Here is a 13,606-nt window from a genome sequence, read left to right as displayed (position 1 = left end):
CCCTGGGATGGGAGCCTTGCAGCACACACAGTTTTGTGTCCTGCCATTTCCGTGCTGGGTCCTGCTCAGTTGTGGAGCCACCTCCTCTCTGACGCCTCCCCCAACCTCTCCTCTACGAACACTCCAAAGAAGAGGGACTCCTGTTCAGCCCACTTTTTGTTTGCTCGTCTCCTCCTCTTCACTGCACACTTCCGGAGGTGCCCATCACGGCCCTAGCCCTTCTATACTCAATGCCCAGCGGACACGGGCATGCAGTGAGCGTCTGATAAATGTTGACTGAATGAAGGGCAGGCAGATACAGCTGTTCAAGGCTAATTGCCTTTAAAAAATTCTTACCCTTAAAAAAACCATGCAATAAACTCAGGATGTGCAACCTCTATATGCATCGGATGACCTCTAGGGCTTGTTAAAACAGTTTGCTGCTTCCCTGGACATGCCTGGGGCATCCGATTCAGTTTGCCTGGGGCAGACCCTAAGAATCTACCTTGTTAACAACTTCACAGGTAATTCTGATGCTGCTGATCTAGGGACCACAACTTCAGAGCCTCTGTACCACTACTACCCATTCACCAAATCTAGTTTGAGGGATTTAACGGAAGTCAGCTGATAAAATGCCAGCCCCAGAGTCTGCCAGGGCAGCTCACAGGAGCCACGTTTCCACACTGAGGAGCATAAATTAGTTCCCAAAACATGCCTCTGGACATGGGTGCAGGCCAGAGAACCAAAGAGGGCACCGTTCTAATGCAGCTTCCTTCCTGCTGAAGGAGGGCTCCCTGCAGATGCCCCGAGCAAGCAAAGAAGGCTGGCAGAATGAAATTCAGGAGTGGGGATGGGCGGGAGGCTTAATGTGCACACACCCGACTGTGGTGTGAAGAACGCACAGAGGGAAAAATAGGAACTCTGAATCAACAAGGTGCTTTTATCTAAAACTCTCAGGACATACAAAATACTGGTAGGTAAAAAACGTTAGCGCTAACATCCCTGCCCTGGAGAGCAGATGATTCTTAAATAAAATCCTAACGAAAGCAAAATGTTGAGTGTGGAACTTTCTTTAAAATGTTTAAGATTTCTCTGGTGAGGGTCTGAACACAGCCCTGCCGACCACCTCCCGGTGCCCGCCCGGGGCAGGCCCGTACCTCCGTCAGGTCGCTGTTGGGGAGAATAGCCAGGTCAGGCCTCAGGCAGCAGCTGTTCAGCACAGTGTTGTATCTGGGGGGGACACAGAGACTTAGCATCAGGGACACAGGTGGAGGAGAGCCTGCTGACTTGGGTGGCCTTGTGTCTCACACGGCCCTGAGAGGAAGTGTGTCAGACATCGAGCATTCCTTGCCTTTCTTCATCAAACTCCTTCCCAAAAAGGATGTTGTCTCTCAGAGTGGCATTGAGGATCCAGGCCTGCTGGGCCACGTACGCGAAGGTCCCACTGACTGCAATGCTGCCTTCTAGAAGGGTCATCTAGGGAGACAGACACCAGCCAGTGACAGCATCCCACACAACCATCGCCTGATGCCGAGGGCGCCCCACATCCCACAATGGAGTCTGTAGGCTTGTCAGCGATTTCCTGGGGTGCTTTTTGGACCTCAATCCAGACCCTGCAGCTACAGAGAAAAATCAAAGCTCTCCTCATGTGTGGCTGGGAGCCCAGCACACCCCAAGGCCGCAGGAACACCACAACCTGCCAGCTTTTCTTCTCTTGAGCTGACTCTTTTAACTACAGGAAGCATAAACAGGGATTCCCTTTTGGAATTCCCCGCAGAGAACTGGAAGGACTCAGGCTGGCCATTGCCGAAAGATGATGGCTAGTCCCTTGATCGACAGAAGCAATCCCGGTGCTTGGCCAGACCGGCCATCTCTGTACAATGAGGAGAGAAGTAAGGGGTGGAAGGGGAAGGGCCAGGTTACAGCCACTGCATTTTCAGTCCCTGCATGGATATGAACTGACTTGGGACTATGTAGACATTTGTCTTGGGTTATGGAGGTGATCTACAGCTTCGAAACAAAGATCTATTAACTAGCTTGTACAGTGCTTGCACATCCAAGCGTGTCCTAACACACCCACCCCTACACACACACACACACACACACACACACACACACACACAAATACCTGCTGCAGGACATAACTGGACAGCACACTGATGGTGCATTTCAGAGAGTCCGAATCCTCCCAGAACTGAGCCTTCCTGGCTGTTGCCCCCCGGACAATGCACAGGCAGCACTGCCCACAAACCAGCTTCTCCTTCCCGTGATGGGACAAAGGGCAAAGCCACACTCCGATGTCAACCTAACCATGTCCCGGTCAGGTCCGAATTAGGAGTCTCTGAGACTGCTGAGCACTTCAAGGGGACCCTCCTCCTTACCAGAACGGCCCATAGTCTGAATGAGTGTAAAAATACACTCCCAGCCGCCCCTCTTCAATGCCGTTGAAGAAGCTAAGAACTTCATCTGTCAGGCGGTGCCAGCAGTCTCATGGTGACCCTCCCCTCAACCACCTACATCAAGCTTCATTTGAAGTCATGTTTTGAAGCCGTTGGAAGTACCTTACTTTCCCCCCAATTATTTAGTCCGAAAACAAAGGAAAGGGGAACCTGTCTCAGAGGATCCTCAGCCGTGGCCCACAACTCTCAACAGAAGAGCCCTGACCTGGGCCCCTCCCTCTCTACGCACGCCTCCCTGCCTTGGGCTGTGCAGGCCTGTCTACATGGCCTGCTCCCGCCTCCGAATGTGACCGTGAGCTCCGAGTGCAGGTTCTGCTTCCCCTTAGCTCTGACCCTACCCTGAGTGTGATGCACACAGCACTCAGTAAACGCACACTGGCTAAACGCTGGCGTGGGAAGCATGCGGCTCGCTCAACCCAGGCCATCCACCAGACCTGGTGCTGTGAAGAGTAGGGGTGAGGGTAGGGGGCGCACCATGCAGGCCAAGGATTCATTTGCTCTCTGCCTGGCCCAACTTCATCTTTGCGGAGACTCGCTTACCAGACTCCAGAAGCAGCAGCAGGGTAGTTCCCAAATCTTACCTGGCCTAAAATGGCTGAAATGAGCGAGGTTTTTCCACTTCCCACGCTGCCGCAGATTCCAACCAGCTTGCCCTGGACGAAGCACAGAGAGGGGTCATTCAGAGAGATCCGAGCCTGACTCTGGCCCAAACCAGGGTGAGTTCATGGGAACATTTCATCTCCTGGCTTTTAAGAGGAGCCCCCAGGAAACGGGTTTATTCTTAAGTCCCCTGGTTAGATGCTGAAGGGGTCTGTTTGGAGTTGGAGCTGGCTAGATCTGCGATACAGTTCAAAATTACCCAGAGCCCCCTGAAGGAACTTGGCTAAAATGAAAAAGCACATCTGCCGACTCAGGCGACAGGTCACCTCTTGGATTTCCAGGTCGATGCCGTACAGCGTCCTCTGCAGGCGGAGGCTCCCCGGGTGGCTGTGCCTGCCCTCCTCCTCCTCAGGACCCGGCCGCTCGTCGCTGTCCAGCAGGAGGTGGCCCCTCTGCTCAGCCAGCACCGCCTGGTGCTCTGTGTGCGACAGCTGCCGCCCCTTCTCCTTCTTGGCCCTGGCAGCCCTCTTGTCTCTCTCCATTCTGGGGGTCAGCTTGGGCGAGCTCTGGGTACTGTTATGGGAGGAGTCCCAGGCCAAGGTGGCGTTCTTCATCTCGATCTTGACGTGCGGGCTGGCGGGCTTCTTCTTGATCCTGTGAACCTCCTCCATGACAAACAAACTCTGGCGGGAGTTGAGAGAGGGGTGCAGGGATGAGCACTGAATCAGGATGGGGGAGACAAGCCGAGGGCGCACACTCACGCAGCTCGCGCGTCGGGCGGCCCCGTGGAAGGAGGTGGCAGCCCAGCGAGGGGCCTGGGAGGGAGGGGACACCATGAGGCCCTGGCACTCCATAGACAAGTGACATGCTCGCCTCCTAGCCTCACGTGGTCATTTAACTACCGAATGGTCAATGGCCACTTCCTCTCACTGAGGAGGGGCTGGAAGTGAAGTACCACATGACAGCCTGAGTTTGTGCAGAGACCCGTATCACCCGGCTTCCTCAGAACCACAAAGACTGCTCACGGCCCCCACCCAGACCAGAGTGAACGGATCTGACATGGGCTGTTCAGAGAGGGACCAGGCTTCGATTTCCAGGATGAGCAGGGTCCCTGAGGCTCTGTCTGCACTAAATGACACCTCCTGCTCAATTCTCAGCCTTCCAAGCCCCGCCTCGCACATGAGAGAGACTTGCGTGGAAGCGAGTGGCCTTTTCCTGAGAAACAGGACTTGGGAGGAGAGCAAGACCTTGCCTGCCCTTCTCCTTCCCCAGTCCTGTGCTTGAAGAGGTGTCTCTGAAATTAGCTCTGAACGACTGGCCCCAATCAATCACAGCCCAGGAGTTTCCCACCAAGGCTTTGACTGCACTTCTAACAACCCTCTAACATCACTACAGAAGGCTGGTCCACTATGAGGGCAGGTAAGAAAGTATTGCCACAGTATCATCAAAATGTTTACTGACACAGAGCTACAAAGATGTGAACTTGTGATTCCTCAACACTTGCCCCATTTGGGTCTATGGGCTTCCTCTTTCTAATCCTTCCCTGCAGAATTCTGGGCTCCGAGTTAAAACCACTTGTCAAGAAAGGCAGTTTGGACATTCTTGAAGGACTCAATGCAGGTTCCTTTTCAATGTTCTTTGAGTTTGGGGAACAAAAAGAAGTCAAAAGGGGTAAATCCAGGGCTGTATGGTGGATGGGGTAAGGTTTGCCAATAAAATGTGCAAAGGCCAGCCCTTGCCACCCTTGAAGAATGAGCAAGGGCACGCTGAGATACAACCAAATTCCTCGGCACACTCTACCAAGCTTTTTTCTCACCAGCACCTTTTTGGTTGCCTTAAAACGTCTTCATTATCAGCCCGTGATCACTCTGTGTGCTCGGAGACAATCTATCAAGATGACCCCTTTGGGATAACCTTCTGAGCTGACTCCTGGGCCTTGAATTCCTCTCTAAGGTCTTCTTGACCTTCCTTAAAATGCTGATCCACCTGAGAACGTTATTTTATGTACAGCAGCAGTCTCGTATACTTGCTGCGAAACTCTAATGGTTTGGGTGGACGCCATGTTGAGTTTTGTCCCCATACTTCATGTATGAACCCTGAGCTCAAAATCACTCTTTCCCCCCATGGCACAGGAAGTAGTCTCTTGTATTTGAACAGATGAAGACAAGTGTATTCTGCGAGAACTTGCCTGCAGCCATGCACTGACCACAGAGACCTGGGCCAACAATGTTCGAAATAAATAATTCTTGTTTGGAATAAACTCATGCGCATATGAACTGGAACCCTAATGACAATGCATTGCTTAATCTCGTATGAAAAAAATTTTAATTAAAAGAAAATTTTAAATAGCATCAGAGTGTCTCCCGGGGGTAAAACAAACAAACAAAACCAACCCCCTCCCCCAAGGTCAGAATCTTGCTGATTTACTGAGAAGCCCCAATTAAAAAGTTTAGGAGCCTCTGAATGTTAATTATGAACAGGGAGAAAAAAATAATCCCTTTCCCCAAGAGCAAACCCTACTTCCTGAACCAGTGGTTCTCAACCTTCCTAATGCTGCAACCCTTTAATACAGTTCCTCATGTTGTGGTGGCCCCCCAACCATAAGGCTATTTCCATTGCTACTTTGTAACTGTCATTTTGCTCCTGTGATGAATTGGGCGACCCCTGTAAAAGGATCGTTCGACCGCCCCAAAGGGGCTGAGACCCCAGATTGAGAACCGCTGCCCCGGACGCTGCATTTCTAAGTCTGTTCTTTTCCTCATTGACATCACTGGCTCGCCAATCCCTTCTTAATCCTCAACCTTCTCACAAGTGGCCCTGCTTCTTGAATTTCCAGGTAATCTGCTGATAAGCCTTTGGTTTACTTCCTGTTCAGAGCTTTCCTGAGAGACTGAGCCAAATCTTGTGACCACCGTCCCAGAGCAAAGCCACATACTCACAGGATTCCCATCACTACTCTCCCCAAAGCATGAACAAAGGTCTTCCAGGCACCAACAAAGTCTCACACAACAATGCCGGTGCCTACTTGTTAGCAAGGCTCCCCCCCACCCCACCCAGCAAGACGGCCCCAAAAGGTGAGGCAGAAGAAGGCCCCACCACATGTGAACTGATACCTACGTGGAGTCACACATGCTGGGGCGACAGAATTTCCGAGGTCAAGCACAGGACGCCAGCTATCAAAATGGTTCTCTCATTCACAAGAATCTAACGAGGATAGATGTGCAGAGCAGCCAGTGGGCCTGGCTGACTGCTTATGGGTTTGTCAGATAACGTGCAGAGGTCCTGTTAAGTAGGAATTCCAGATCAACAGCAATGACACTTTAGTATAAATATGCCCCATAAGATGTTTGACTGGGCGCCTGTGTGTTCCTTTGCTAAACTGAGCAATACTACACTGGAGGTACCTTTGCTTGGAAAGCTACAACTTAGCATCCTCCTAGAAATCTTAGATTCCTCTTCCCACCCCCACTTACACTGTATTCTAGGAAGCAGCATGCTCTGCAAGAGACCCCCGGGCAAGTCAAAGAAGAAAAAAGACGGATCGGACTCCGAGGTGCACATCAAAAGGGGAGAGGGGGTCAGACAAAGCAGAGCGGCAGACAGTAGAAGCAGTTGGTAAAACCAAGGGCAGAGCAGCCTTCCCACAGGATGAGGCTCTCTGCCCTCCAAGGAATTGACAGGAGAATGGATGCTTCTTGGGGAGCTATTGTCTCAGGGACAGCCCCCCCCTCCTGGCCCAAAGATGATCCCCCAGGATTGAGGCAAATTGCTGTGCATGAACTCGGAGACGTTCCTAATGAACAGTCCCCTCCCCCATCCCTGGCCAATCTAAGCAAGACAGTTGTCAGTCCAGCTAATAAGCCAGTGAAGATAATGAGAAGAATTGCTTAGAATGGGGGAGGGATTAAGCAACAATACTTTCTATGTTGGGCTAAGTATCTACTTGAGACAGACAGACACACACACACACACACAACCACCCCAGCCCCAAGAGGAATAGGATAGGTTGGGACTGCAGTCTCCTGGGGATTTTGCTTCTACCTGGACCCTGAAGCTTCCTGACTAGCAGGGGGGAGCCAAGCTGCGACCAGGCAGCTGCTAGTGCAAGCCCTTGGCCCTGTGCTATGTGAAGGGAAGACAAAAACGCAGAAGACTCGGCGACGCGGGGAGAAAACACACCAACTACAGACGCCATGCTTTCAGCCAAGACGTCACCAGCCCACTCGCTAACAAGACACAGACGCAGACGGGGAAACGAGGGGGTGGAAAGTTAGGGCTATTTGGGAGCGGGGGAGGCAAGGCTTTGATCACAGTGAGATCATTTCTTTTCCCTCGGCTGTGGTTCTTGGCCTCTGAGCAGGCCCTGGGCCGACGGTGGGGTCAGGGGTGTGGAAGCTGATATCAGATTAGTGGTCTTTACCAAAATTCACCTGGTGAACTATAAACAAATAGATCTAAATAGATCCTGAGATCCCATTCCAAATTCTTCTTAAAAAGGAAAAGCCAATTTGTGTTTTGTGAGCCTTTCAGGTGACGATGTTAATCCTGCAAACACCTGGGCTTCAAGCATGCAGGTGGCCAGCACTAGTCTCCCTGGGCGGAAGCAGGAGCTATAGGAGCGGGCCTAAGCAGGGTGTTCTGGGGAAATCCCAGGCCACACAGGTGCTGGAGCCCCTTGTTCCTGGGGTTGTTTTTAATGTGTTCGTCATCTTCTCGTTTTCATTTCCCTCCCCTCCCAAATACAGTCCCCTCTCTAGCATGGATCTGTTTTTCTAAAGGTGAATAATCAACTAAACACACCTGCAAGGGACTCCACCCCACCCCACCCCCAGACGGATGCTCACTTCACTGCACTCTTGAACATGTTCTGCTTCATGACTAGTCCCATGTCACTGCATCGTGAGTGGCAACCGCAGGACAGGAAAAAGAGGAGTATGCTAAAGGACTTCGCATAGAGACCAATCCAAAGGGCAGTCAGAGACGGAGGAGGCAACAGTGTCAGTCACTTGGCTGTTCTGATGGTCTATGGTCTAGGATCAAACCACCCCAAAGGTCAGTAGGCTAAGACATGTCGATGCTGGTATAAACTGAAGGCTGCCTGGAGCCCAGAACCCACCGTCCGTCCGTCCAGTCCCTTCTCCTCCACTACCCCCCTCTGGACAACTTGCCAAGGGTTTAAGGGCAAACAAAACAGAGCAGCCAGCCTCCAGGGGGTCCCCGGGACACAGACAAGTTGGTTCTTCCAGGGACCCTCCTGGCGCTGGTGTGGGGAAGGAGCCACTCACCTTAAATCTGTCGGCAGCAACAGATGCTTCTGAGAGGGATTTTACTGAGAACGGCGTCACTTTCAAAGCAAAAGTCATAGAATTGAAGACAGTCACTACTGTGAAAGCCTGACAAAAGGAAAAAGGGGGACATTGAGTCTGATTAGGCCGCACCACAGTTACCTACAGGCTTGCTTTCGGCTGCTACTTAACTGTCAAACGTCACTGTAACCCAGATACTTTCTTTTTTAAAGGTAGAGTTTACTGAGGTGCCCTGGTGACATAGTGGTTATGCATTGGGCCGCTATCGGCATGGTCAGCAGTTTGAAACCAGCAGCCGCTCTACGGGAGAAAGACGAGGCTTTCTATGCCCATAAAGGTTTGTATCTAACTAATGACAAGGAGTACAAAAATAAAGAAAATGTTCTAAAATTGACTGTGGTGGTGATTTTCTGTGTGCAATGCTTCTTAATATGATTGAACCATAAAATTGTACAGTTTGTGAATTATATGCCAATAAAGCTGTTAAAAAAAATCCACAGGATCAGTTCTGTCTTGTCCTACAGGGGCCCTGTGAATTGGAATCACCTCCATGGTAGTGAGTTTGATAGCTTACATGAGAACTTGAATAAAATTCTCAGTAAATCTGAATTAAGAGATTATCTGAACTTTTAGAATTAAATCCAAACTTGGATGAACTAAAACAACAGCGGCTACATGCCCCTAAGGATGGAATCCTCCCTCTTCCATTAGTTGGCTCAATCACACCACTGAAAAGTAGTACCTTCCAACTCTTGGGGCCTTCCCCCAAATCCCTTAGGAGTGGGTGGTACTTCCAACTCACCCCCAGCCCTGAGGGTCACTGACCTGTGCTGCTGTCAGATCGAAGCCCAGGGCCATGTGGGCTGAGAAGGTCACCACGCTGGCGATCACCACCACAATGGGGGCCACGCCCACAGTGATGCTCTGGAAGTAGCCAGCCTTCTCCAAGATGCTGCGCTCCTCCGCCCGGATTCCTAGGGACAGAGAGCAAGCCAGTCAGGGGAACCCTTGCGGGCTGCTCCACTGGTCACCACCTGGGGCTCTGGAGGGCTTCAGCCATGGTGAAGGTTGTTTTTTTTTAAAGCACTTTATTCGGGATTCATATAACTCTTATCACAATCCATCCATCCATCCATTGTATCAAGCACATTGGTACATTTGTTGCCCTCATCATTCTCAAAACATTTGCTTTCTACTTGAGCCTTGGTATCAGCTCCTCATTTACCCCCTTCACTCCCTGCTCCCGCCAGTTTTTTGTTTTTAATATAATGTTTAGAGTGGTGATTCTCAACCTGTGGGTTGTGATCCCTTTGGGGGTCGAATGACCCTTTCACAGGGGTCACCCGATTCATAAAAGTAGCAAAATCAGTTATGAAGTAGCAACGAAAATAATGTTATGATGGGGGGTCACCACAGCATGAGGAGCTGTATGAAAGAGTCACGGCATTAGGAAGGTTGAGAACCCCTAGTTTAAAGGGAATGAGCATCCAGGGTGCACTTGCAGTTGGCAGTCTGCTCGCCTGGTGGTTGCTTATTTTCTGCTTGGGGGATTACAGGAGAGACTACACCATAGCCAGGGGAGACAGAAGGAGCGAACATCTCCCCAAATTGCCCACTGCAGGTTGGCCCTGGGATGGAGGCTGCACATAGAAAGCAGAAGGGGTGGCGGGAAGAAGAAATTGTACGAGAGCCAACTTCGGCAGAAGGAATGAAGTTTCTCAAATACCTGACACTCTTAATCACAGAGAAACAACAGGGTACTGGGGACCGTGGAGGAGGAGGTGAGACAACTCACATGGTGAACCATCTTCAAATGTAAGAGCAACGCTTCTGAGCGCTACCCCCACCCCCACTGCATCAACACTGGCGAGGACATTGGGAACGATCTTCAGAGCTGGCTCCGAACTCTTATTAAAACAAGCTCACTCACTGATTCTAAAAGGCACCTGGCATGCTCTTTTCACCTTCACACGCACAAGCAAAGGTACCACAGCCAGAGGCTAAAGGGCAAACGCAATCTCAGATCAGACAACTAGGACTTCTGAGTGCCTGAGAGGACCATCAGCGGTCAGCCTCTCACCCACATTCTTGGCAAAAGCCCATGAATCATCCATTTGTTCCTCAGCAGCGGCAACTGAGTCAACACCTGGGGAAGCAGCCCAACTGAGTCAACACAGGAAGCTGGACACCCGTGAATGAGCACCCCCTCCGAAGGTGCCCTGGCCCGTAAACCACAAAGCCCCCGCTGGGCGCAGGGCTTCTGGAGGGTGGGTCAGTACCCTGAGTGGAACAGCGGGTCCCTGGGTCTGAACAGGACATATTTCTCGTCAAGCTCAGATCCCATTATTTCTCCCTATTATGATGGTAAGGTACCTGCATCATGAAATCTGCCACCGTAGTGTAGATTTTTAGTGAGGTTACACTCATGCTCTTGTGTGATCAGTACCAGTTATCGACATACAGCTTTTTACAATCACTCCAGACAATACGTCCACACCCATTAAACCAAACCTCTATCATCTCCCCTCTCACAGGTGCTCACCCACTGTCGGGGAGCCGATTCCTGCCCATCGCCACCCTATCTATGGGTTTCGAGGCTGTCGCTCTTCACAGGAGCACAGCGCCTCTTCTCTCTCCCTTAAGAGTAGTTTTGAACTGCCGGTCTTGTGGTCCGCAGACCAATGCTGACCCAACAGCCCGCTGTACTTGAACTTTCTGTCTCTGTGAACCTGCTTGCTCTACAAGAGTCACGTAAGTGGGACCAGACAATCATTTATCTTTTGCGCCTGGTTTATTTCACTCAGCATCCTGTTTTCAAAGTCCATCCGTGTCTTCTCATGTATCAGAATTTCATTCTGTTTGAGTGGCTGGTTCACGTCCCATTGCACAGGCAGGCTCGTTTTGTTGTTTCCACCTTTTACCCATGAGTTTTTCCACAGCAGTGATTCAGTTAGTTCACTATCAGGTTATGGTTAATTAATAACCTGTTTCTTTGAATTAAGGTCAAACGAATCTTGATGATATACTTTTTAATATCCTTTACTGGGCATGCTGATGTCTGCATCAAATGTATGCATCAGGATGAGGCAAGGGACTGAGCACCTTGTGACTCAGGCCAACAGACTCCTCGTGCGCGGCAGCACTAGGAGCACAGAGCAGCGGGCTCGTGCTTCAGCCAGCACGCTCCCCGGCCAGGGCCACAGCCCCGTCTCCAGTGCATCTGAAACCACAGTGGCTCCGGGCAAGGGCGCCCGCCTGGAGCTCGCCTCTGACGCTGTTTTCAGTGATGTCCTTACAGCTAGGCCAGAAAACCATGGGCCCGTGAGAGCGCAAACAGACGTCTTTGAAAATAGAATGGATTATTCTAACCTGTCCTTATGGCCTTGGGACTTTGTTAGGTCACTTGTGAAATGGGGACACGGGCTCAAGTTCTCTGAGAGGCCCTTCACTATCAGGAGCCTATGGATGACGACCCTGTGACACGAGGGTCCCCGGGGGCAGACCCCACTCGTGCGTGTGGGATCTCAACACTCACTTTGGACGCTCTGAGAAAAGGCTTTGACCCAGGCATACATTTTAATAAATTTAATGTAAGTGAGGACTTCATTCATCTTCTGGACTCGGTCATCGGTGGCCGCCACACATTTCCTCCGGAAGTACGCCGTGAACCGCGATGCAAACATCTGAAAAGACAAGGGACGCCCTGCCAGTGAGAGTGCATCTGAATCGGAGGAACTGCCTGGCCGCTCTAGAATGAACCTCAAATTTTGTCTCCTGGGTCAGGCCAAGATTCCACCTCACGGTGCTGTTGTCAAGCAAAAGTGGTCTTGGCTGAGTTCTGCCCAACGATTATTAATTGAACTCTCGCAGCTTTGAGGCCATGAGACCACAGACCTGTTCTCCTGTTAGTTGCAGGGAGGGGGTCCTTCCAGCGGGGGCGCAGGAGAGCTAGTCGGCTAGCGCCGGGAGCACCTGCAGGCCTGGTCCTTGGAGCAGACTCTTTTCCCATCCCAAGGGGGCCTACAAGCTTCCCCTCACCCACTTCCCCTCAGAGCAAAATTCTGCCCGTGTGACTGAGCGCTTGTTCCAGGCTTTTCCAAGTCTGGTGCCTGCTTTGAAGACATTTCCAATAGGGATATGGCTGACCAGGTGATGCCTGCCAGAGCTCAGTGGAAGTAACTGATCTCCCGGGGAGAAGCTGTCCTCCAGAGAAAGGGAGGAGGCCGACTCACTTACCATGGCTGGATAAAAGAGGACAAAGACAGCCGATCCCAGGAAGCCCGTGGGTCCCAGAATAATTACAGTATAAATCATGCCCAAGATGGCAACGACAGGCCCGCCAGCCAACAAGCTGCCAACGGCAGCTGCCTCAAACATCCTCTGCCCATCGTTGGAGCAAACGTTGACGAGCTGTGGGAACACAGAGGGTGGGGTGAGAGGGACCTTCAAGGATGCGGGCCACGCGTCCCCAGCAGAGGAAGGACCAGGCAGGGTCCCAAGGAAAAGAGCGAGCTGGAGCTCACACCTCGCCTTCTGCCCTGAAGCAACCCCCTGAACGCACCTCGCCCAGGGACTTCTCCTTCATGTTCTTTAACTTCAGGATCTTCTTGAAGGCCATGGTGAGGATGGCCCCTCGCAGCCGGATAGCAGTTCGGTAATTCAGAGCCCAAGTCAATGCCAGCGACCAAGACCGCACGACATCTGTCAGGAAGAGGCCCAGGACTAACAGCAAGCTGAACCACAGGTTAGACTCTGTTTCCTGGGTGTACTCCAGGAGGCGTTTCACCATGAAGGCCTACAGGGAGAAACACACCCCGCTGTCAGTGTCTCCACAGCACCCACACAAGGCCACGGTTTTGTGTTAAGTTAGAAAGAGTAGGCCGTGCCACCGTCCAGCGGTGAGTGAGTGGGCTGGAGAAGGGCAGCCGCTTGGGACGACACAACCGTCCCGACAGCCTATCTGCGGTGATGCGACTCAGGGCGTTTCATGGGAAGGGGGGGTAGATCCAATGTGAAACTCTGTCCTGTACGGACTCCATCAAAACCGGCACTCTTTCTAATGTAACATAAACCTGTCCACAAGCCGAAAGTGCCCTCTAAACACTTGGCCATCAAAAGTATGTTATTTGACCTTTATTCCGAATCTTCTGCACACACCGCTAGCCGTTCTTTAAGTGAAATGAAGACCCTTTTTGGGGGGTGGGGGTCATTTCAAACGTGCTTATTCGAGAAGAAGGAACAGTGTACCTACAGTTGTACGGG

At 51.4% G+C, this 13,606-nt stretch overlaps 1 protein-coding gene across 3 annotated transcripts in view; it reads right to left on the bottom strand.

Moving 5' to 3' along the window:
• ABCC5 (ATP binding cassette subfamily C member 5) overlaps nucleotides 1-13,606 on the bottom strand; it is a 76,598-nt gene that overhangs the window by 30,379 nt on the left and 32,613 nt on the right. For all 3 annotated transcript variants that reach the window (XM_004713450.2, XM_045296441.1, XM_045296440.1), the window contains exons 6-14: nucleotides 12,906-13,139; nucleotides 12,581-12,754; nucleotides 11,880-12,027; nucleotides 9,170-9,318; nucleotides 8,324-8,431; nucleotides 3,365-3,721; nucleotides 3,020-3,091; nucleotides 1,331-1,455; nucleotides 1,137-1,209 (exon numbers count right to left, since the gene is read on the bottom strand). In XM_004713450.2, the coding sequence (XP_004713507.1) occupies nucleotides 1,137-1,209; nucleotides 1,331-1,455; nucleotides 3,020-3,091; nucleotides 3,365-3,721; nucleotides 8,324-8,431; nucleotides 9,170-9,318; nucleotides 11,880-12,027; nucleotides 12,581-12,754; nucleotides 12,906-13,139 (1,440 nt within the window). The remainder of the gene's footprint in view (nucleotides 1-1,136; nucleotides 1,210-1,330; nucleotides 1,456-3,019; nucleotides 3,092-3,364; nucleotides 3,722-8,323; nucleotides 8,432-9,169; nucleotides 9,319-11,879; nucleotides 12,028-12,580; nucleotides 12,755-12,905; nucleotides 13,140-13,606) is intronic.

This window comes from Echinops telfairi, unplaced genomic scaffold, assembly GCF_000313985.2.
Source record: "Echinops telfairi isolate 266 unplaced genomic scaffold, ASM31398v2 ScPeMD7_7407;HRSCAF=8445, whole genome shotgun sequence".
NCBI classification, from domain to species: domain Eukaryota; kingdom Metazoa; phylum Chordata; class Mammalia; order Afrosoricida; family Tenrecidae; genus Echinops; species Echinops telfairi.
The sequence above is the reverse complement of the archived record's forward strand: the minus strand, read 5'-3'. Positions and strand labels throughout refer to the sequence as shown.